General features: G+C 36.9%; 2 protein-coding genes across 2 annotated transcripts; one reads left to right on the plus strand and one right to left on the minus strand.

The window, feature by feature from the left end:
* Positions 1 to 17,687: 17,687 nt before the first annotated feature.
* Positions 17,688 to 21,318, plus strand: LOC133823901 (uncharacterized). Its single transcript, XM_062256754.1, has 3 exons — positions 17,688 to 18,509; positions 20,504 to 20,672; positions 20,743 to 21,318. The coding sequence occupies exons 1-3, from the start codon at positions 17,748 to 17,750 to the stop codon at positions 21,201 to 21,203; spliced, it is 1,392 nt and encodes a 463-aa protein (XP_062112738.1). The 5' UTR covers positions 17,688 to 17,747; the 3' UTR covers positions 21,204 to 21,318.
* A 324-nt stretch (positions 21,319 to 21,642) lies between these two features.
* On the minus strand, positions 21,643 to 22,473 carry LOC133823902 (protein SMALL AUXIN UP-REGULATED RNA 12). Its single transcript, XM_062256755.1, has one exon. The coding sequence runs from the start codon at positions 22,311 to 22,313 to the stop codon at positions 21,933 to 21,935; it is 381 nt and encodes a 126-aa protein (XP_062112739.1). The 5' UTR covers positions 22,314 to 22,473; the 3' UTR covers positions 21,643 to 21,932.
* Positions 22,474 to 25,310: the final 2,837 nt, after the last annotated feature.

Consider the following 25,310-nt stretch of genomic DNA (forward strand, 5'->3'; position numbering starts at 1 on the left):
AAGGAAAAGGAGGGAAACGACCAACAAGGAGGAAAAGACTGCCCGGGGCGTACCGAAAGGCCTCCACTGCACCCTGGCCAGCAACGTAGTGGGAGAGAGCATGTCCCGCGTAGTAAGGCCTCTGAAAAATCAAAAAGTACGGTATTTGATCGGGCAGAACAGCATGCTTCCCGGAAGAATTTGAGGGACGTTATCACCAACAAGAGGAGGACCGTCCCGGTCGAAGGGCAAAATCTGGACCGCCCTGCCAGTCAAGTATAAATACTTGACGATGGCACGCCAGATGGTAATGCCCGACCAGGCGGTCAAGACCTTGGAACCTTATCAGTTGCACCAGCCATCCAAGCCCAGCTTGACATGCTAATAGCTGCAGTGCAAAGTTTGTCAAAACGACCTTCCGAGATAGATGCGATAGAACACCAGGGTGGCAGCCCATTTTGTGCCCGGATTAGAGCAGCCCAGCCACCGGTTCTGCCAGTATATACAAAAAAGGCAGATCCCATCAGAAATATTGGGAAGTTCGAGGACCAGATGGAATTGCTCGGAGTAAGTGACGATTATCGGTGTAGAGTTTTCCCGACTACATTGACGGATACTGCCCAGGAATGGTATTGGAAGTTTAAGCCAAACTCCATTACCTCTTGGGAAGCATTCAGGAAGGATTTTTGTAGACAATTCAACACTGCCCGGACTCCACCAATTTATGCCAACCACTTGGCAGATATCAAACAAGGAAAAGATGAGTCTCTAAAGAACTATATATAGAGATTCATGAGAGAAGCCAATAGAGCAACTGCTGTAGGAGACGAGGGGAAGATGGTTGCCATATCTGCTGGGATAACTTATCGGAGCCCTTTGTGGGACAGTATACATAGAAATCCAATTTCAACACTTCAACAATTTCTTGACCGAGCGGACAAGTATATGAAATTGGATGATGCAATAGAGAAAGAGGAGAATGGCATAAAAAATCCGGGCGGATCAATTGACTCTGGTGGAAGGAAATGTGGAAATAACGGAGGAAAAGAAAGCAAAGTTGAATTCAAGTGAAAAGCCAACAAAGTATGAGCCTCAATTCACTAACTACACCACTCTCTCGGCCAGCCAAGCAGAGATATATCTTGCTAGTCATGAAGAGGTTCCCTACAAGAAGCCTCCCCCCATCAGGAAAGAATTGAGGAAGAGAGATATGAATAAGTTTTGTCGTTTCCATGGAGATTATGGTCATGACACGAATGAATGCAATCACCTCAAGGATGAGATAGAATTTCTTCTTCGGTCGGGCAAGTTGAGGATGTACCGGGCAGAGACACCCCAAGGAGAAGGAGGCAGCAGCAATCCTGGTTTCAAATGACAAAGATCTCCACCCTTGCAGCCCGGACTTGTGGACTTTACCTTAGACACTATATGTGGAGGTCCACACTTGGCTGAGGAAAGCAACAAAGCAAGGGAGAAGCATGCTGAGCGGGAGTGCTAGGATCAAGAGCCACTGGAGCGGCGAGCATCGAAGGATAAATTATTTCTAAATACCGCTTTCAAAGCGGTAGCTTGATTTCGAGTTGTTTGACTTGTTATTTAAGTTTGGTTTATGAGCTGGTTATTTGCTAACCAGTCATTTTATTTTTGAACAATTTTGGTTGTTTAAGACTCGTTATTAGACATGTTTTGTCCTTTTTAATTTACGAGTAATAAAAGAGACTACGCGCAGCGTGGTCGATTCTTGCTACAAATATGCATGTGTGTTAGTTATCCGAGCAGTGTTCAAATGGTCGGTAAAATTGGATAGTGTTCAACTGGTCGATACGTTCAAGCAGTGTTCAACTGCTTGAATATTTTCCATATATTCTATGTGTTTCACGAGTAATTAACTGCTCGAACAAATTCGGTCAAGTAGCAAGTGACTAAGGATCTTTCAACCCTCGATCACCTGGGGGGCACATGGGGTATACTGATATATAATTTAATACAGGAATAAGAGCACGAGTTAATATATCTGTTTTTAGGCTTACTTGTAAAATTTTCGAAGTCCAAAAAGGCCATTAAGCTAACTTGTTTGACAAAGCTTAAGTAACTTTGAATTTTTTAAAATTTCAAGTTAGAAGCAGATATTCGTGTGACAATAAACATTATGCTCATAAAATGTTAGAGCAATAAGAGTGTGAGAAAGTATACTTAGTATGGACTTATGAAATGTCTAAAATTTCTAAGTTAGAAAACTAAGTACTCATGTGAAAATATAAGGCATACATCAGAGTGACTTTACCATTCACAAAAAACTTATAACTTTTTAAGTTTAAAAAGACTTAGAATGTTTTAAGTTAACAAAGAAAAGTAAAGTATAAATTCCAACAGCTCGGTTGTACAAGAAAAATATCAAAGCTACTAAGCAACAATTGTCTTCACAACAAAAAAGAGTAAACTACTGGCAAGGTACAAAGTCTAGCTGATCAGGTGCAACGTTTTCCTGGTCGGGAGGGATACAACTTCCCTGGTCAGCTGAGCATGTATCACTGGTCAAGTAGGAAACTCTATTGTTGAGCATGATTAACAGCGAAGAGTCGCTACTTGGAGGAGTATCGCTCGATTGTGGGATGAAAGTATCAGAATGCGTGTGGTTATCACCTCCCCTATAGTCGAAGCAATTCCTCTACAAAAAATAAAAATGGGGAGGTGAGTAACCATACAAATATAATTCAATAGAGCAGTGTTTATTTTTCTACTTAGAAAAAATTTATCTAAGAAGAAATTTTTTAGCATGCATGGGAAAAAATAAATTTAGTGCCTAAAAAGTGACCCATGTGCGTGGTGTCCGAGCGGACACCTTAGGATGGCCCAGCATGTCCGAGCGACTTGCATGGTGTCCAAGGGGCACGCCGAAGGTGTCCGACCAGTAGCACTTATGTCCGAGGGGCTGCGTCTGGGTGCCGAGCTGCTGCCGCGCCTGTCTGAGCGGATGTTTTGTGCCATCCGAGCTGCTGCCGCACTTAGGTCCGAGGAGATGCTCGCCTACTGTCCGAGGAGCAGCATGTGGTGTCCACTCGGAGCTGTGTGCCTGGTTCGAGGAGATGCGCGCTTGGGGTCCGAGGAGCTGCGCCTCATCCAAGTTGTGTGCCTGGTCCGAGGAGCTGCACACCTTGTGTCTGAGGAGCTGAGGGCCCTAGTCCGAGCCCATGCTTAGGCATCCGATCGGACTAGAATTTCCGAACAATTCCAAGAACAATGGCCAATCGGCCATACCCCTACATACCATAAACCCATTCCGAAAAGCAAAGCCCTAAATTCCATCTAGCACAAACACCATTTCTCATCCAAAACACATACTGCAACAAGATCAAAAAATAGAATTTGAAGAAATCAAAAGGCAAGTTCAGTCGTGGGTTTACGTGAAAGTTATCGATCGGATAGGAGCTTTTGAATGACCTCAAGAACATTTTGCTAGAAGAAAAGTTTATTATACGAGATAATCGTATAATAAACTTGGGGGGCAAATGTTATCCCCAAAAATTGGAGATCGATGATGTGGCAATAGAAGTGACAAGTGGCAGTGCATGGTCCGTAAACGACACATTAATAGTCAATAAATATATTGGCTCCTCAGAGTTGTGATAAAGTGATCTGGTTTAGGAGTGACCCGGTAGACCAATGAAGAATTTTGACTGGCCAGTCAAGTGTCATGACCAACCAGGCATGACCTTGTCCGACCAGTCATATGATTGTCTACCCAGGCATGACCTTGTCTGCCCAGGCATGACCTTGTCTGCCCAGTCATGACCATGTCCGACCAGTCATGACCATGTCCGACCAGTCATGACCTGTCTGCCCAGCCAAGTGCATGTCTGCCCAGTCAAGTGCATGTCTGCCCAGCCAAGTGCATGTCTGCCCAGTTAAGTGCGTGTCTGCCCAATGAAGGTTTGGCCGACCAGACTGAATGTGATATGGATCGACTAGATAGAGCAGGACTACGTCAAGATTCCCAGAAACAGCTTCAACAAGAATCGGTCTTGGCATACGCGGGAATCTCTCAATTTATCCCACAAATTTAGTGTATTGTTATATTTTGAATATTATTGTAATTTTAATATAATGAGAATAATAAAATATCCCGATTATGGGGGATACCATCTGTATGATCCTGAGCCTATAAATTCAAGGCTTATGGCATCATAAAGAGGACTTTGGCACTTTTGATTTGAATTCTTATTTTCTAGAGAGAGAGAGTACTTGTATTTGAGAGAATTCTTGTATTCTTGTAATCTGCACTGAAGATTACTCAGTTGACTCAGGTTCATCTGATCTTGAGTGCAGATCTATAATCACAACTCTAAGTGGATTAGGCTATTACCAACACATTGGGGCTGAACCACTATAAAAATCGTCTGTGTCATTTATTTCTCTTGAAGGTTTTTATCATTTTTGACGTCTACAAGTCGTTGGCCAAAAACGCGGTTAACATCAGTTATAGAGTTGTAACACTCATTTTAATCAATCATTATTTATTTATAATATATTGCATAGTTGTATTATCTTACCTTTTCCATTGAGACAATCTATTTTTCCTAACAGACTCATGATGAACTTTGAGAATTATAAGTCTAGATTTATCTTGCAGGATAAATGACTTGATAAAAATGAAGAAATTTCTTCTTAAAAGTGATTATCACTATGAGAGAAATGTGGGGGTGATGCTCCAAAAGTTAATCAATTTATTTTGTTGATAATAATTGATTAATTCAGTCATCCTATCAAATAGGTGATTTGGAATTCCACATTCTAAATCACATTGACTATATGTGTATAGAATGAACAAATCTAGACATGTTTGGTGTCTAAAGTTATTCTGTTGTAATATTTTGATTCAAGAATAAATCAATTTAAAACATAAATTATAGAAACAAAGAGGTTTCTAGAATTAATATTCAAATGTTTATCTTGGATATTAAACTATAAAATAGTGGGGGTGTTGACTATGGTCAAAATCACTATTTTAAAGGGGTAACTATTTTAATCAAACTATGGCTAGCAACAAAGTTTGAATAAAATAATGAAGAGTGTCTGTAATGCCCCAACTCCAGGGACTGTTACGGTGCACATTGCAAACAGTGTTAAACTCGCTAATCGAGTCGTTTGGCCATAAACGTGTAACTAAGTATGATTAGCGGTTTAGGGATTAAAAATTTCGATTAAGATATAGTGTTTCACTAGAACGTTTACTGTATACATTGGGATCCCAAAAATATAATTTAAAGGTTTATTACAACAAAATATTTACAACCAGTCGATCTAAGCGGCAAAATAGGGTTTAGCCCTAGTTCCTCTCTTTCAAACCTCGGTCGTGGCGGTCGAGCAGCTGCATATGTACACATCGTCACCTACGCTCTCCAACTCAAGGATGGTTCAGCTTTCTTTTGCCTTTACCTGCACCACATAGCACCCGTGAGCCGAAGCCCAACAAGAAAACTCAACATGCTCATGAACAATCATATTATGATATCAAATCATATCTGGCATGCTTAGCAAACATAACTTTATTCAAGCATGCAAATGAATTCAAACAATGCTGGGGTATCCAGGATAAGAAATCCTGCCCTTTTGATTGGATGACTATTAAGTCAATCCCAATCAGATGAGTGTTTCAACACTTGAGGTTCTCGTAAACCATACTGAGTGACCAACAAGCAAGTCACTACGGGGCTCAGCACCCAAAGCCATGCATATGATGATCAAAATGATCATACAGAGCTTATAGCTCTGAACAGATGAGTGAATATCACTTGAGGTTCTAGAAAACCATACTGAGTGACTGACAAGCAAGTCACTAATTTAAATAGAAGAGTGGCTGCTAGGTAAGCCACTAGCCTTAAACAGATGAGAGACTGATAGGTAAGTCTCTAATTTAAACAGAGGAGTGGATGCTAGGTAAGCCACAAGCCTTAAACAGAAGAGAGACTGATAGGTAAGTCTCTAACTTAACAGATGAGTGACTGATAGGTAAGTCGCACAAGCGTTTATAGTATTCATCGAACTTGAGGTCGGTCCGGCATTAATGCTCTTTGAGTCATTCAATGCAGATATCGATTAGATCTAATCTTTATTGGCTTGCGTTGAGCACGCTAAGGTCATCCTGACTTATGAGTCAGCACTGTGTGACCAGTGCCCAGTACCACTGCCGAACCTGACTAATGAGTCACAGCTTCACAGTTGATACTGACACCTTTGCCAATTCTGACTAATGAGTCAGTACCATGCACAAGTAAGCAATGCTACCAAACATATGTCATATGTTGAATATTCAAACGTAGGGCATTCAGCATGCTGACTTAACAGTTGCTAGCACAATTATGATCATGCACAAACACAGAGACTCAAGCTCTGATCAGTCTCACAGTCAATATTCATGGCATGCCCTAATCACATGTTTCTCGTGCATCACATGTATCACACTTAATCATCCAACATGCCTCAATAATAACCATATGCCAATGAGCAAGATTGTCAAGCATTCAATATGATATCGATGTTTACATTTAAACATCCAACATGCATCAAGAATAACCTTGCATGTCACATATGGGGTGCAGTTTTCTTACCTTTGATTCGAGCTAGAATGAATAAAAGAATGACCCTTGAGAACGATCTGACTTTAAGTCCTTTAGCGGTCACCTAATCATAACCAAATAAGGGACACCATCAATAAAATGAACAACATAGGTTCCCAAACACTTATCTAGCCTCCGAGACATCAATCCAAACTAATCCAAGTAGTAGGAACAATCCCGAGGCCTAAAACTATGTTCCCGGGGCCAAAACACTCAAACGGGCTCAACCTTGCTCAAGAGCCGCGGCCCTGGCACCTTGTGTCGTGGCCCCCAGCCATTCCTAAAGCAAGGGCCGCGGCGCCCAGCGAGCACAATCCCAGCCACATCCTTCTTCGAGATAGGGTCGCAGCACCCCAAGAACAGGGCCGCGGCTCCCAACCTAGAACACACTTGTAACACCCTAAGTTGCTAATAAGGTTTAGGACCTTGATTAGCGTGCCTGGAGGGCGATAAGTGAACTAATATGATAATGCATGAATATAAATGAATATGTGGTTATAATGCATGTTTAGGTAGTATAAATATGCATGTGGGTTCCGTTTGCATGATAGGGGTAAATTGGTAATTTTAGCCCGTTGAGGGCATAAATGTGATAATTATATTTTGTGGTTTGTACCACGTGGGTGTGGTGATATTAATGTGATGCACATGCTGAGACGGTCCTGTAATGCCCCGAATTCTCCGATGTGTTTGACGGCGGGAATAGTAGGCCGGGAGGGCCATACTTGCTTAATTGTGTTATTAATTGATAAAATGCATGTATATGTTGATTATATTATGATATGATGTGAAATGCATGCATGTGAGTCCATATTTTTAATTACAGGGGTGTGATGGTAATTTGGCCCGTCGAGGGTGAATTGTTTATTTGGGATGCATCTTGGTGATATATTGTTAAGGCCACATTATAATGTGGATTTGTTCGAGCTATTCGGCATGAGACGATCTTTAAGTATTAAAGTGGCGGTTTAGTCATAACGGGATTAAGTTCGAGGCTCGGGGTGAGTCTCGGGATGTTTTAATGATTAGAACGTTGCCGGGAGTAAAAAGGGTAACGGGATATGAGTTATTGGTGTTTGGGAATTTTGAGAATAGCGGGAATTGGAGAGCGTTAATTATGATTAACGAAATAGGTGAAAGATGAAGATTTTACCCTCGGGGAGACATTAGAAGCTTTTGATGACCTAGGGGTATTAAGGTCATTTTGCTTGGGTTATTTATGTTTCAAGTGGCTGTAGAAGGATGTAGAACAAAAACAGAGCAGCTTCTTCACCTTCCCGTACACCCATTTCTCTCTATCTTTCTTTGAGGTTTTTGGTCCCAAGTTGAGGTAGCAAGTTAGGAAATCAAAGCTTGGAGGTTGTGGACCTAATTCATCATCTTAAGGGGATTCAAAACCAGTTGGAGGTAAGGAATTGTCTTTGAATTTCAGGTGTACTCTGTTTTTCTTATAGTTTTCAGCTCTAGAATTTGATGTGGAAAGTTGAAATCAAGGGGAGTTTTTGGTGTGTGTGTGTGATTGGGTTTTGGTGAGGAGGTGATGTAGGTGAGGTTTAGGGGTTGAATTGGATGTTTTGGTAAGGTTTGGGAAGTGTTTGGAAGGTTGGTTTCAAGAGGAATCGCAAGAATGGAGTTTCAGTGCAGCTGCTGGTCTGAAGCTGGCGCCCCAGCGCCAGCCCTAGCGCCCCAGCGATACTCGGGGCAGAGAGCAGCCCTCTCTATTTCTAGGACAGCGCCCCAGCGCTGGTGGGTGGCGCCTAGGCGCTAGGCCAGTTTCAGGAGGTGTTGATTTTAGGGTTCGGGATGGTTTTTAAGGCTCGGGGGTTGGTTCCTTTGCTCCTTTTGAGTAGTTTGAGAGTCCCGAGAGTGGGGGATTGGTCCCGGGAGTGTGGTTTAGTTTGTAAACCATTCATTGATTTGTTTTATTAATGGTTTCTAATTGGTTATGATTAGGTAACCGCTAAGGAGTTTAAAGGTTGATCGTTCTCAGGGTCGTTCTTTAATTCATTCTTGCTCGAACCGGAGGTAAGAAAACTGCACCCCAATTGTGACATGCATGGATACTCGTGAGGCATGTTGGTTGTGTAATATGGACGTGGATTGAACACAGAATGTTGGGCATATGTTGCTCACTTGTGCATGGCACTGACTTATTAGTCAGGTTTGGCAAAGGTGCTAGTATCAACTGTGAAGCTGTGACTTATTGGTCAAGTTCGGCAGTGGTACTGGGCACTGGTCACGTTGCACTGACTCATCAGTCAGAATTGGCAAAGGTGTTAGTATCAGCTGTGAAGCTGTGACTTATTATTCAGGTTCGGCAGTGATACTGGACACTGGTCACATAGCGCTGACTCATTAGTCAGGACAGCCATAGCGTGGATCACGCAAGCCAACAGAGATTAGATCTAATCGACTATTAGCATTGAATGGCTCAAAGAGCATTAATGCCAGACCGACCCCGAGGGTCGATGAATGAAATAAGCGCTTGGAGGTTAGTGGCTTACCTAGCAGCCACTCTCCCCCGCTAAGATCATGTGATGTTCACTTATTGGTTTGAAAACGTTATGTTCAGTGTGATTATAATGATAATCATTTGATAATGTTTACGAAAAGTGTTATGTTTTCTTGCTGGGCTTTGGCTCATGGGTGCTATGTGGTGCAGGTAAAGGGAAAGAAAAGCTCACCTAGCCTTGAGTGGAGAGCTAATGTGGTGATGTGTACATATGCGGCCGCTTGACCACCACGGCCAAGGAGTTCTCAGAGGAACTAGGGGGTTTACCCTATTTTTGCCGCTTAGGTCGGCGGGGTTGTAAATTTAAAACAGTAATGACCATTTTGTACTGAGAACCACTTGTAAATATTTTGTTTAGCTTTGCAGAGCAGTTTGTAATGAAAATCTCCATTTCCTTTTTATTGGTTTTATGCCTTAACCTGTTAATTATGCTTAGAGCACGTTTTTGACCAAAGGACTCAGGTAGTGAGTCAAATTTCCGGTCCACCGTTCACCGTAACTGTTCTGGGGTAGCCAGGGTGTTACAGGTCCTAGAGAGCTAGATAACTTAAAAGTCACAACGAGATTTTATACCCGGCTCGGGAGGAGCCTAGGGGTACTTTGGGGAATTTTTTGAGTTGAGTTGAGAATTTGTGGTTAATGGTTACTGGTGATTGAGTAACCTGCGTAACCATTAGTTACTGCTGAGAGTAACAAGTTTAGGGGGAAGAAGTGGTAGACTTGCAATATAGGTAAAAGGACAAGAGTGCCTTTGGGGTTTACTTAGGAAGGGATTTTGATGGAGGGATAAGATAGTCTTTTGTGAGAGGTTTAGATAACTTTGGCTGGGGGAAATGAATATACACGATCCTTTATGCTAGGAATGACTGAAATCAAGTTTTGGAGGGCTAGAGAAATCAAGAAGCAAGAGGAAAAACTAAGAGCTTAGAAGGCAAAGTGGAAGAGGAAGTGAGCTGAGTTCTTTGAGGCTAGTGAAGAGCTTAAGGGTGTGGAATCAAACTCAGGTTAAGGGCTACTCTGAGGTAAGGATTTATCCCCTGTTTTGTAAAGTTTTGAGCTTAATTTTAGAAGGTAGGAATGAAAATTGAAGGACAGCCATGGTTGGTTTTGCATGAGAATTCAGCTAGTTTATCAAGAGGAGTTTGGTTTAAAGCTGGGATTGGAGGGAGTTCAAGCTGGGTTATTGATTGAGGTAAGAGTTTAAAACATCTTTGAATTTTCGTATCTGATATGGTTTAAGGATTTGGAAGCATGGTTTAAGTTTCTCAAGCTTTGGTTTAAGTTTCTGGTTTATAGGTTTAAGTGTTTGAAATCTGAAACTCAAGTGTGAATGTTGGGTGTGATTGTGTGTTTGAGTTTTTTGGTGGTGTTTATAGGTTGATAGATGGTTTATTTGGTGTTTTGAATTGGTCTTGGGGCTTAGGTACTTGTTTGGGATGATTTGGAGTGGTTTTAGCTCGGGAAAAACGCAAGAGAAAACCCAGAAATCTGGGTTCGCGAAGGAGCGTCGCGGCCCTGTTCTTGGGCGCCGCGGCGCGAGGTTGCATCAGGATGAGGGAAAGTCACTGGGCGCCGCGGCCTTTGAAGAGAGTGTCGTGGCCCTAGGCCATTTTTGACAGCCAAAAATTACATTTTTAGGGCTTTTGCCCGGGAATTCGGGGGATGGTTCCAATGCGTTGTTTTAAGGATTTAGAGGTTCCGTGAGTGTGGGAGTGGTCCCGAGAAGTAGTTTTGGATTGGTTAGTATTAAAGAGTGTTTTACATGTGTTTTGACTAGGATTTTGGAGAGGCTCGCGCTAGAGGACCGTGCTTGTGACCTTGGTGCATCGGAAAGCTCGGGATACAGGTAAGAAAACTGTAGCACTCATAGAGCAGGGCTTGGGCCCATAAAATTGTTGCAGGGCGCGACCCTAAATTGTATCGTTGCTAGGATGTAGCTTAATATGAATGATTGTATGTTTGATTGCTATTTGAGAATGCTAAATATGGTAAAAGCAGATTGAACGGCGAAGGGCTGAGAACGGCGAAGGCCGAGAACGGGGCCGAGAACGGCAGTGGAGCCGGGAATACCACTTAGCACATAGAGTGCTCGTGGTTAGGGTGAGACCCCAATGAATACATGGGATATCCTTACAGTGTAGACCGAGATCCCAGGCTATGGTAACGCTTCTGGGACGGCATGGCCGTATATGTGTTAGATTTTATGGACTGTCTGACTAGATATGAGCTACTTGTTGTGTTGACTGTATACTATGCATATGTTATGTACTGTTTGAGTTTTCTTGCTGGGCTTCGGCTCACGGGTGCTCTGTGTTGCAGGTAAGGGCAAAGAGAAAGTCAATCAACCATGAGTACGGAGAGCGTGGGGGCGGCGCGTACATGTTTGGCCTGCCCGACTGCTTTGGTTGGGAATATTTTGAGAAATGGTTGTACAAACCCTAGTTTTGATGGTTAACTACGTGTAAACTTGTTTTGAGTTGTAAATATTTTATAAACTAAGTTCTGGGATCCCGTATGTTAAACTCTTGAACTTTTAATGAAATATAGTACGTTTTAAAGATTACAGCCTAGACTTCTGTTTTATCATACTTTTGTCTTGAAAACCTCGTTTAGCGAGTTGATTGCACATTTTAACCTCACTTAGTAACGGCTCTAAGGTAGTAGGGCATTACAACACCCAAACTCGATTTTCAACTTCCCAAATCCTCCAAAACATACCTAAACATTACCCAATCACCAAATCAAAGTTCCTAAGCTTCCCAATGGTCCAAAACCATCAAAACCCAAGGTTCAAACGAACTAAAAACTCAACGATTCACAAAATCCAACTCAAAGCTTAGAAACTCTAAAAACTCAAAACTTAAACTTAGATTACCTTCAATTGAGTTGTTTTCCGTCAAATCATTCGGTTAAGACGCTTCTAATCTTTCCTAGGATCGTTATGCCTCGATCCTCGCTTGATTCCGACTCCTAGAACTCGAGATTTCTTCAAAAAGGCTTCAAACGGTAAAATGAGCTAACGAAGGAGAGAGGAAATGTTTTCTAATATACAGTTCTATCTGACAAGCTACTTCAAGCTTAAGTAACCTCAAATAAAACCTAGTGCTCGGGGTCCCGAAAACACCCCCGAGGATATTATAGTCAAAACTTCCAGAATTTCCTCCTGATCTCAAATACTCCCAATTTATCATCAAATAAACATTCTTATTACCCAATAATTGACCCCGTTATGACAAAACCGATAATCCATTATATATGCCAAATAGCTCGAATATATCTCCATAATGATGGAATCTCATTCATGAATCACAAAATGCACCCAAATACACAATTATGCTCTAAACGACCCAAATTGCCAAAACAGTTTAATAAACAATTGTGGACCCACATGCTTGTATATAACATCATATTATAACATAATTCACATAAACATGCATATGTTCATTTAGTGGCATAATTAAACAAGTATGGCCCTCCCGGCCTACTAATCCAGCCATTAAACCGCATTAGGAATTTCGGGGCATTACAGGGTCTCTGTATGCATACATGAGAAAAATGATTCAAATGAAATCATTTCTACATCTCAAGGGATGAGACTTATACTCCCTAAAGAGATTCACGGTTGATGGTAACCTATCCTAATACTAGTAACCAAACTAGTATTAGGTTCAGTAGGTAATAACAAGTCAATCAAGTGAATAGTAGTAGTACTCAAATTTTGTCCCATCTGAGATATGAGTACTAGTGTGTTACAAAAATGAGGGTTAAAACCGAAAGGTTTTTTAATAGAACTCGGTCTTGAAAAGACAAGTATTTTAGGGTAACAAAATACTGTAAGAGTTCTACCTATATAGACCTAGGGGTGGTGCCGCCCCTTATGAGAATTGAGAGTCATTCTCAAGAAAAGTCTATGAATGGAATGTGCACATGGCCATTAATGGTGCGAAAGCGAGACATTGAGGTCTCAAGTGAACATAGAAAAGGTGTGTGTGTTATCACCGGTTTGTTATCAAGGGATAGTGGTTCAATACTTCGACAACCAAAATTTCAACAAACTTTGTGGTAATTACACTAAGGTAAAATTCAAGTCGAAAGACATTTTACTTTATGCATCAATGCAAAGGTTTCTATAGAGAGGGGTTATTTAATCAAGTGGGGGAATATTATATTTCATATAATGTTTGATTGATTAAATAAGTGTTACAATAGATAAACTATTTAATCTAGTGGGAGAATGCTATATTATTTATAATATTATATTATTTTATAATATAATGTTTTGGATTAAATAAATGTGACAAAGAGTGTCACATATTGTAACATATAATAGAGAGTTACATTATTTAAATATATGTGAAATATCCAAATATGTAACATATTTGGTGTTACAAATTCAATCACAAATTTGTAACTTCCAAAATTTACCCATTATTGTGTAGATTTGTTGTTACACAATATTGAGATGAATTTCTTAAAGCTATATGTGAAATGGTTGTTAGAGATGTGATTTTAACTCCCATAATGTGTATGGAAGTTACAAAATCAAGTGGGAATGAATTTGGAACGTTTTGGCAAATTTGGAAAATTGGTTGCTGAAAAAACGTCTTGGGCCACGGCAAGTGTTTTTCAGGCCGCGACCCAAGAGGCAGAAAACATCGTGGGTCGCGACTCATGTTTTTCAGGCCGCAGCCTGAGCGGCTGACAGCATTTTCCAAACTTCGGTTTTATCCAATTTTGAATGTTTCCAACAGCCAAGTAACTCCCAAATCTCTATTTTAATTCCATAAACATCAAATTAATCATTGGTAACAACCATGGGGGTTTGTAGAATTTGAAATTCAAAGGGTGTCTCAAAACTCTATAAATAGGAGCCTAATGCTCACTTGTAAGACACACCATTTTCTATCCACAAAGCACTTGGCTGGAAAATACACCATAGAGGCTTGATAATTCCAGTGAGCTATTTCCTAGAGAGATCCCTTAGTGCTTAGAGAATAGGGGGAAATAAGCTTTTGGCCAAAGGTTTTGAACCTTGTTCAAGTTGGTGATCCCCACTGCTCTACACTTTGGTTGTGTGAGAGTTTGTTCTTTTTATTGATTTTATTTTCATTATTTTGATCTTATTTACTTGTATTATTATTGTTTTGAGTTAGTAATCGTCTTCTTCTACCTCTTTATATTTACTTGTATTTTGAGCAATTGAGTTGTAATGTTTATTTAATCAATTACCTTGTCAATTGTATTTTTGCATAGAGTTGTAATTTTGTTTTTCCATGTTTCCATTGAGTATAAAAATATATTCTCTAACAATTAACATTCAATCCCATAACCTAACCTCGAGACCAATATCGAGCCCTCAGGAAGTCCTAATTCCACCAAACGAGGTGGAGGAATAAAACCCCGAGCCCCTGGGCAAAAAACCCTAAGAAAACACCCAAAAATCCACTTCTGAAGGTAGGGTAGTGCTACAGTGCTACAAGCAGAGGCAAAAACGCCCAGGAAAACTAGGCTTAGCGCTGTAGCGCCCTAAGGCTAACGTTATAGCGCTATTTACAGCACCAAAACACCTTGAGTTTTCTCCTTTGATTTTCCTCGAGCCAAAACTCCATAAAACCCCTCCTAACCTCAACCTCACTACAAATTGAGTCTACCATCCTCTGCATCTCATCCCACAAAGCCCAACAACATAAAACTTAGCCACATGCACCATCAAACAAAGAAAACAAGAATTGAACTCAAAAACTCATCAGCAGAAACCAGAAACAACCCAGCAACTCAGATGATCAAGCTCAAAATTCCTTACCTTTAATGGAGAGTCCAATCCTAGGTTGCCCTTCATATCCTTCCAGTCCTTAACTCCTCAGTTCCCAAAGCTCAACTCCTTGAATTCCCATCCAAAGTTCAGATTCAAAGACCAACACAACAGAATTCAGCAATCCCATAAAATAAACTAGAAACCTTACCTTAATTGAAACTAATTCCAGTATTACTTCCTAGCTTCACCAAGGACCCAAGTTCCAAGCCTTAGCCTAAGCCTCCTCTGAATTACAGCTCCAAAAATCCTCAAGAAATGGTACAGGAAGAGGAAACCGGGTGAGAGAGAAAGGGGGTTAGCTTATGTGTTCTGCTTTCCTTCTTTCTTCCTTTTTCCTTCAGTTTCCTCTATATTCTACAAATCCCACTAAGTGTAAAAAGGTAGATTAATACGTGTGTCTTTTTAAACACCAAAAGACCATATTGCCCTCCCAAACATAACCAAGCCTTTAAGTCATTCTAAGGGCATTTTGGTCATTGTTCCCAATTCCCGCTAATTCCTCAAGTGTCCCTAATAATTACCGCTTACATCTTGTCACCTAACTAATCACCAATTATTTTCCTCAATGTCAAATAGTCTCCAATATATTTCCCAAATTCCCAGAAATACCTCAAGGCTCCCCCGAGCCGGGTATAAATTCCCACCGTGACTTTTTCGCTAAACCGCTCACTAGGATCGCCTTGAGTCACAAGCTGCAAATATATCCACATAATGATGTGGTCTCAACAATAAATCACAAATAATTACACTTATGCCCTCAACGGGCCAAATTTACAATTATGCCCTTTTAATCTAATCAGGGCCCACATGCATACTAATACTCATAATCATGCATCTCATATATCCAAATAACCATATAAGCATGCTTATCACATAATCCAGTTATGCCTTCCCAGCACACTAATCAAGGCCCTTAAGCCTTATTAGTGATTTTGGGTTGTTACAAAACCGCACTAGTAACCATTCATTAAAGATTCCTTACTTTAATATGTTACTGACTATGTTATTCATTATATATGATCTTAATTCTCTCGTATTAATACAAGATCATATTTTCATGAATGAACAAGGAATTTTCTTGATATTATTATATAATTAATTCAAACATTAATTATAACATTCAAATATAATAAAATATAATAAAATGGATCCTAACAACTTCACAGCTACATAAGCGTTTTCGAGCTTGATTCATGTTTCGAGCACAGCATGACTCCAATGTAATCTGTTAGGTTTTACCGAGACTACCCTTCAGAAGAAGCCTTTTCCCTCCGGCTCACCTTACAGACTCGGGTATGAATGACGTGGTGCCTTAACGCGATTGACCATTTAACGTAAGTAGTCATGCCGACTACCGTTTGCATATTTAATATCCACACTTGCGAGCCTACATTTCGAGGCTGCTTTTTATATCTTGAAATTTGGGGTGTAACGAATTGATTTTAGTTATTATGGGACGATACGAGTCTTTTAACTACTTTACTACTTGTTTGATTTGTGCACTTGTAAGCATAGTATTTATTTTTTCGCAACAGTCACCCCAAATCCTTTCTCTCTTGCTGATTATATTATCATCAATCATTCTTCTAATTCTCATATTTTACGCTAACTTAATTTGATTGATCATGCCCTTTTAAGAATCACAAATCTACATCCTTAATAAAAATGAATCACAAATTCATATTAAAACTAAATGAGAGATGTTTCTTTTTTGGAATTTTTTTAAAGGAGAACAAGAGCCTTCTTAATTTTGGCAAAATTGTCTCTCCAAGCAAAGTTTATTATTCATAATTATACCCAATTCTATTTTGTTTATAATTCATAATTATATCCAATTTCTAATTACATGGTAGCTTTTCAAAAGTACCATTATTGAAAATTAATGTTATTTAAAAAAAAAAAAAAGACAAACACCAGTTTGACCCCTGAGTTTTTTTCAAATGCGCGATCGACCCCTGTGTTTTGTTAAATGACAATCCGGATCCTGTGTTTTACAAAATGGATCACAATAGTACCTTATAGCCAATTTTGGTAAAAAAAATTTTAAATATAATATTTCATTCTCAGCTCCTCGACCACTTTCTCTACTTCTCTTAACCTATCACATTACTAACGACCCGAAAATTAATCTTATAATTGAAAATATTTGAACCAAAATTAGGTTTGTGGTACTATTTTGATCGCGTATTCAGGAAAAACACATAGGCCAAAATAGTATATTCTCATTAAAATATAGGGCATTTGAGACTTTTCATTTATTTACTTTTGGGTGTTTCTCCAATGCACTCTTTTTTTTTTGGTATACCAGTGCACTCCTTCCTTGTTTTCAATACTAATGATTTTTAGCATAACTTATTATTATTTTTTTATGATTGTGTATATTATAATTATTTTAAGCATCTAACAAATTTTTAGACAATTACGAAAAATTTATAATATCGAAAACATGGTTAAAACATGTTACTGTACATAAAAAACTAATTACATGTGTAAAAAATTATTTAAACCTTACTTTTAATTATTTGAAATTTACAAATACTCTTAATAACTTATAAAAAAAAATTATGAAAAAGTCATCCGAATATAAGAGGGGTGCCAGTATATAAATCTCCAAATACAAGAGTGGTGCAAATAAATGAATTTCCCTTTAATTTAATTTAATTTAATTTAATTTTATTAATAAGATAGACAATACAATAAAATCACGAAAACAAAGTCAGTGTGGGCCATTGGATCATCTACTCTGCTCTGGCTAAAGAGAGTGAAGTGTCGTTACCATTCTCCTTGGCCACATTCACTCAACTCCCATTTGGGTCTCTCCGCCATGTCCGACGACGACAGCAACCTCTTACGACCTGTCGGCGGAACCGAGTTCAGCTGGTGTAAGGCAGTACCCGTCGGTACCGGAATTACTGTTTTAGCCCTCTCTCTTTCCAAGCCACCTGACATCTCATATCTCCAAAATACCCTCCACCGTTTCCAAACTTCTCAACCCATTCTCAACTCCTACATCCACTTCAACCCCACCACCAAATCATTCTCCTACATAAGGCGCCCCAACCCAGATCTCCAAATCCAACCCTTCGATCTTCAATCGACGGCTCAGATTCTTCACGAGCTCCAGAAGGACCCACAAAACGACGCCGTTACCCCGTTTCAACTCATCCTCGAGCACGAGCTCAACCGCAACAGCTGGCGTGATCCCAACGACGATGCTAACGTGTTCTTCGCCAGCTTGTATTATCTGAGCGAGGCTCAATGGGTTCTTGCATTGAGGCTTCACACGTCGGTGTGCGATCGGGCGGCGGCGGCGGCGCTGCTGAGGGGGTTGCTGAGGGAAATGAGTGGCGGAGGAGAGAGAGAAAGGGGATTCGAGGGAAATGGTGAGGTTAGTTTGGGAATTGAGGAGATTATCCCAAAGGGGAAAGCTAATAAGCCATTTTGGGTTAGGGGAGTAGACATGGTTGGGTACTCGTTGAACTCGTTCAGGCTGTCGAATTTGGAGTTTGTAGAGCCCAATTCGCCGAGACAATCTCGGGTGGTGAGGCTTCAGATGAACTCGTTTCACACCGAGAACTTACTCACTGTAAGTCTACCTGAATTAGTCCTTAAATTAAATATATTTTATTTTATAATTATTTATCTTCACTTTATCTTATATATATATTTTGTTGAGGAAATGTTACTTGATGTTTGTTTTATGATAGTTTTTGTTATCGGTTTAAGTAAATATTGAACTAATTTAGGAAGAAAAAGAAAACTAAAATAATAATAATAAAAAAGAGTGCGCAAGTATCAGATAATGCGTTCTCATTTAAAAGAATAAAATAATGAGTAAATAAGAATTCACCAGCTTTAACACTTACACTAAGAGCACTCTCATTAGTGCTCTCCGCCATCTTTTAAAATACATCATTAAAACACACTTTTTTTCTATTTTACATTTAAATTTTACATTATATTATATATCAGCTTCTCTATATATTTCTCTACATCATTTAAATATTATATCTTTAAACATATTTTATTACTTAAATTAAAATAAAATAATTGAAAAAAAATAATAATAATAAATATATACTAAATGGAGAGAAAAAGCTTATAAAGAAAAATAATAATATTAAAATATTATATAAAAGATATATAAATATAGAGATGGATTAATTGGAGTTTGTGCATAGCTATTATAAATATATGTATAAAGGAGCTGATAGAATATGTTTTTATGAGTTTTAGCTAAATATTATAAAGAAAGTGTATTATAAAATATATCACAAAACATACATTTTTATAATTTACCTCAAACCTTTTACATTATACCATACATCTGTTTCTTTACATTATTTATATATATTATATTCTTAAAAATATTTTATTCATTTTAAAAAATAAAATAATTAAACATAATAGTATCACACTCTCATATATATATATATATATATATATACAAAAGTTTATAAAAAAATAATAAAATATTTATACCTTGATGAATAATATTTCACTACTTATAAAGAAATACTATTCATTTAGGTAAAAAAATATAACTTTACATCATCTAATGGAAGGCTACTTAACTATTTTTTCTCTATATTATAAAGAATAACACATTTTAGCTCATCCAATGTAAGTGCTCTAAGTTTGGTTGGAGGGAGAATAGGGTAGACGGAGAGTAAAGTACGGAGAGAGATGAAAGGAAATTATAAGGAGTAATGATATGTGCACCTAAAATATGTATATAAATATTACACACAATAATGTGTCACTGTTTTTTTAAATAATAGTGAGTCCTAATTTTAATAAATATGATTAGGTAAGTTAAACTGTCACATGATGTATAATGTTTTTGTGTATATTTTAGAGTAACTTATTATTACTCAATTATAAATGATCTTGTTTGATAAGAACGAGAGGATAGATGAGAAGATAGTAATCTTCCATTGGAAGGATTCATTCTTTCCCTCCCAATTTATTTAAAATTACAATTATATCCTCTTAAGATATTATTAAAAAATAATTATAATGCTAAAACAAATAATTTCGTAAATATATACTTATCTATCATTTTACTACTTCATCTCTCGTACCAAAACACCAACACCGTAAAAAGATTATCACACTCTTCCCCATTCTCTTTATTCTCGTGATTCATCTACTCTCCATTCAACCAAACATAGCTTTAGTTTTCCGTGTTTTATATGGTTGCACAGAAATCCATCACGTGAAATACACGTGGGTCCCATGTTATTGTTGTACGACAATTGTCCTATTGAGTCTTTGAAATTAAAATTGTTGTCGTACCCAAAATCATTGCACTTTTTAAGTTTGTTCTTTCACTGCTGTTAAAAAAAACAAATCATCTTTTACATTTCGTTTTGGTTTTAATTGAGTCTGGGAATTTTTTTTCTTTCTTTTTGTTAAACGAATTATGTTACTTCAAAATGATGATCGAATTCAACACTCTCCATATTATTATGCCATGTTTGTTAGTGTAGTGTACCCTCTTATTAGAATAATAATTCTACTGTATTTTCACTACAACATATGTCAGTCAATAAATAAGTTGACTCAAAATGATTACAGGGTTGCACGTCAAGGGGAATCAAAGTGTGCGCGGCGTTGGCAGCCGCAGGACTGATTGCTGCGCATTCATCTAAAAAGCTTCCTCAAGACCACAAGGAAAAATACGCTGTCGTAACTCTCACTGATTGTCGTTCAATTCTTGAACCACCTCTTTCTAACAACAATCTTGGTAAGCAACAACAACTCACAACTTTATTTATTTTCATTGATTTTTTGTGCTGATTGGATTTATAATACAGGGTTTTATCACTCTGCCATCCTTAACACTCATGACGTAACCGGAAGAGATACACTATGGGAGTTGGCAACGAAAAGCTACAAGTCATATGCCAACGCCAAGAACTCAAACAAACATTTCACAGACATGTCGGACTTGAACTTCCTCATGTGCAAGGCCATAGAAAACCCGAGTTTGACTCCGTCCTCTGCCATGAGGACTGCTTTCATGTCGGTTTTTGAGGATCCAATTATTGACCAAACTGATGAATTGCAGCAAGAGATTTGCTTGGAGGACTACATTGGCTGTGCTTCAGCTCATGGAGTTGGTCCGTCCATTGCTGTTTTCGACACCATACGTGGGGGGAGTTTGGATTGCACTATGGTTTATCCGTCGCCCTTGCATTCGAGGGAGCAAATACAGGATTTGATTGATCGTATGAAGAACATTCTTGTTGATGCTTGTGTTAGTGTCGATGTCTAGAGTGATAGAAGTTGACGATGATGATTTGTTTGACATGTTTGGGGTAAAAGTAAAACACTTTGGATCATTTCTAAATCAAATGATGGTTTAAAAGCTGCACTCATGTGTGGTTCAACTTGGCTGCAAATAAAAAAGAAAATTTCCTATGCACTGATGAATTGGATGAAACTCGTGAATCCATCATCAATCTCAACCATGAGCCATGTCACACCCTTTACCTTTTTTTTAATTAAGAAAAAACTCTTATTCTTATGACCACTTTTGTTATATCCTCGATTAAAAAAGTGGGCGGTGAAGTAAAAGTTGCTCAAAAGACCAGGCAACTAAAGATCCTTATCACGCTATTTCCTTTTCCTTCTTTTGGGTTTCCACCATTGGTCCTAACATAGGAAGTCATAAATAAATTAAAAAAGGATAGAAGTGTTAAAGAGTCCAAATCAATGAAAATTGTTCCTTTCATTTGCAGAGTTTCTAAGTTCAAATCTCTCAGTTGGAGGAATAACATCGAAATTGATCAAAACAAGCTCTCCATGAGTCAGGAAAGAGCTGTTTGCACTTGCATAGAACTTTTCTTTTGTACATTTTTTTTAAGAAAAAAAAAATTTCATGGAATCGAAAAAGTCTTTAGCCAAAAAGGCTCTATATACACAATCCCACAACATAAGCCTCTCTTTTTTCTTTTCTTTTTTGATAAAAGAAAAACTTACAAAGATGATCACTCACACACTGCTAAAGAAGCTCCTCGACGAGTTTGCCGAAATCAAACTTACCGTTACTACATTCGACAGCACTGACGACCTCTCGAAAAGCAGAGACACTGCATGGAACGACGAGGCCATTCCTCTGCTGAAACCCAAACTCGTCGTAGGCCTTCTCCAGGAGCATCTTGAAGAGCGGGTGAGATAGAAAGGTCGTGGGAACCACAAACCTCTGCCTCTCTTCTCCAACGTAAACGGCCAAAAACCCAGTTGGGATTTGAGACCCTTCTTCCTCTTCAAATTCTCTAAGCAAACTCTCATGGTACTCTGATCCTCTCTCTCTCTCAACTCCCCCCATAACCCTCACTTTCTTTGCCAGTTTTTTTAAATTAACTATCTTCTTCCCCAACATTCTTTCTGTACTTTTTTATGTATGTTTTGTGCATATATAGATTTATTTTGAGCTTGGAGACTGAACACAAATGAAGAGGAGAGAGAGAGAGAGATCGAGATCTAAGGAGAAAGTAGTTCTTTCATGAGTTTTGGCTTAATGGGAAAATAGAGAGTGCTGGAGGATTTAAATTTGGAATGTTTGAGTGGGGAGAATGTCTCAACAATGGTCCTCCTTTGACTTTTTTTTTTACTTTTATTTTATTATTATTTTAAATAAAAAATAAAAAATAAAATTAGACTGGGAATCCATGTCTATGATTATTATCCTGCTAATTGGTATGTGATTAAAAAAATTGTATTTTCTAAGAGAGTAAATTTGAAATAAAATTTTGAATTTCGTATGTGGAAATTTAATTCTAAAATGTGACTGGTTGTAATTGTACCATTATTTATATTTTATGAGCTCTAACATGTGAATTTGTGATTGATGTGTAATCTTAAAATATAAAAATAATAAAATAATTGAAGAGCTTATGGTCTCTTTCAAAAAAAAAAGAAAAAAAGAAGAGCTTATGGTAATATTGATTTGAATACACAATAAGCATGAAATTTCTTTTTTATTTTTAGTTTAAAATTTACATACATATTTGAATTTAATAGTTGAAAATACTCAATCAATCAATTATTTTACATGGACTTCTACTGTTTTATGTTTTAAAAATAATAAAATTGTTTTATATTCTCAAACCAATCCTATCCAATATGCTTATCATAATATTATTAGAACAGATAATCTGGAATTGGAGTAATAACAAAACAATATAATGACGAGGGTTTTGATCATCCTCCACATTTACTAGCTAATAATAATTTTTCTATAGTGAGGCTTATTGGTGTGTCATTAGATAGAATAGAAAGTAACAAGTTATTCTCCAATTAAAGGATTGAAATGGTATGGATGAATAATCATGATAACAGTAAATGTTTTAATTAAATTTGAATATTTATGAAGAATGATGGAACCCCACTAACTATATATGTGTGTATATTAAACGCTTAACTCCTATAGAATCATTTTTCTGATTGAATCAAGTACCAACCACCAATTAGGGTTAGCTAAAAATAACACCAACCCCTCAAACTATTGTATTAATGCTTTCTTTAATTTACTTTTTGAGAATGTGGAATCTCAGCCCAGTCACTTAAAAATTGTAAAAGAAAATAAACAGTTATGGCTTTTTGTTGTTATCTTTTATACATTAGAATCAATAGCCATCAGTTAAATAATAATAATAATCATAATAATAAAAGTATTGTTTAAAGTGATCATAACAGAGTGGAAAGTTCTTACGGTCACAACAAGACAATGACTAATCCAATAATAATAATTAAGTTATTTTTCACATTGTTAGTTGCTTCTTTAGACATGCTCTATATACCTATATACCAACCACAAACCCTCTCATTGAATTTTAATATAAGAACACTGAGGTAGATATGAAACTTTGAAAGTTTACAATTCATTTTTTTTTTATTCTTCAAGTTCATTAACCCCTTATATGTCCTATTATAGTATAGTAAGGAATAGCAAAATTGGCTTCATTACTTTCCACAAACGCCCAAAGATATGTTTAATTAAACATACTAAAATTAAAAAATAACACATAAGACCCAATATCAAGAGCAACCACATTATTGGGGCGAAATTAGAAAGTAATATTAGTTGGGGCGGATGTAGTAATAATTATTGTTCAAATTTAAAAGTAATATGTTTAAAAAATAAAATAAAAGACGAACTAAAGCACAAAAATCATGTAAATATAATTATTAGTATATTTATTTTATTTTAAAAATATTTGATAATTTTATGATAGAAATTTTGACACAATTTAAAAAAAAAAAATTTGTATGCCACACAATAATGAAAACATTTTATATCAAATAATAATGTGAATATAAGTAATCAAAACCATATATGTTGTTAATTTATTCTAATAAATATTTATTATAAAAATTAAAAATAGAGAAAACATATATATCTCTTCTATATAAAAAGTATGTAGATAACGAAATTTTTTTGTGTTAATAGTTTTTATTTTTTTTCTGTTAACTTTAACCGAATATTTTTATATTTAACATAATATTCTTATATTTAACGGTAGATTGTAAACATGACTTAAACTTAAATAAAATAAATAAATAAATAGACCAATTAAAATATAATATTTTTGAAATATTTTACAATGATAATTATTAAAAAATAATAAAACCATATATTTTATAACTTAAATAAAATTTAATTAAACTTAAACTTCACCTATTAGTATAATATCATATTAAATATATAATATAATATAGTATCAACTAGCGACAAACTTAAATTTAAAATCCACGTATAATATTAATATTATATTAAACAAATAATATATAATGTATTGTTGTCATTGCCAAATTCAAAAACTATAACAAATATAAACTTGAACAAAAATTAATTAATTAATTAATTATAATATGATATTTTTAAGATATTTTATGATAATTCAAATAATTAAATCATATTTATTTAAAAATAATAAAGGTATACATATTATTTTTTTTATCTTATAAATTTATGTAATAGTTTGTTTTTTATCAAGTGATTGGACTATTTTTCTTCTTCACCAACTTCACCAAATGATATTGCGAGATACATTAGAAACTGAAAATAGTTAATGCATGTATACTACGGTCTACACTATGACTTTTTCTATTCTTATTTTATTTCTATTATTAATTTCTTTTTAAATATTATTGTAATTTATATATACATATGTCAAGTAGCCATGTAAATACATATTTATGTCAATGTTGTGTTTAGATGTTATATATGTAGAAATTATTGATATATGTTATATTGCTTTTTAATATAATTTTCTAGATTAAATATATGTGACAAAGAGTGTCACATGTTATAACATACAAAAAGAGAGTTACAACATTTTGTATTGTGTGTAATACAAATGTGTAACATATTTGA

Source organism: Humulus lupulus, chromosome 3, assembly GCF_963169125.1.
Source record: "Humulus lupulus chromosome 3, drHumLupu1.1, whole genome shotgun sequence".
NCBI lineage: Eukaryota > Viridiplantae > Streptophyta > Magnoliopsida > Rosales > Cannabaceae > Humulus > Humulus lupulus.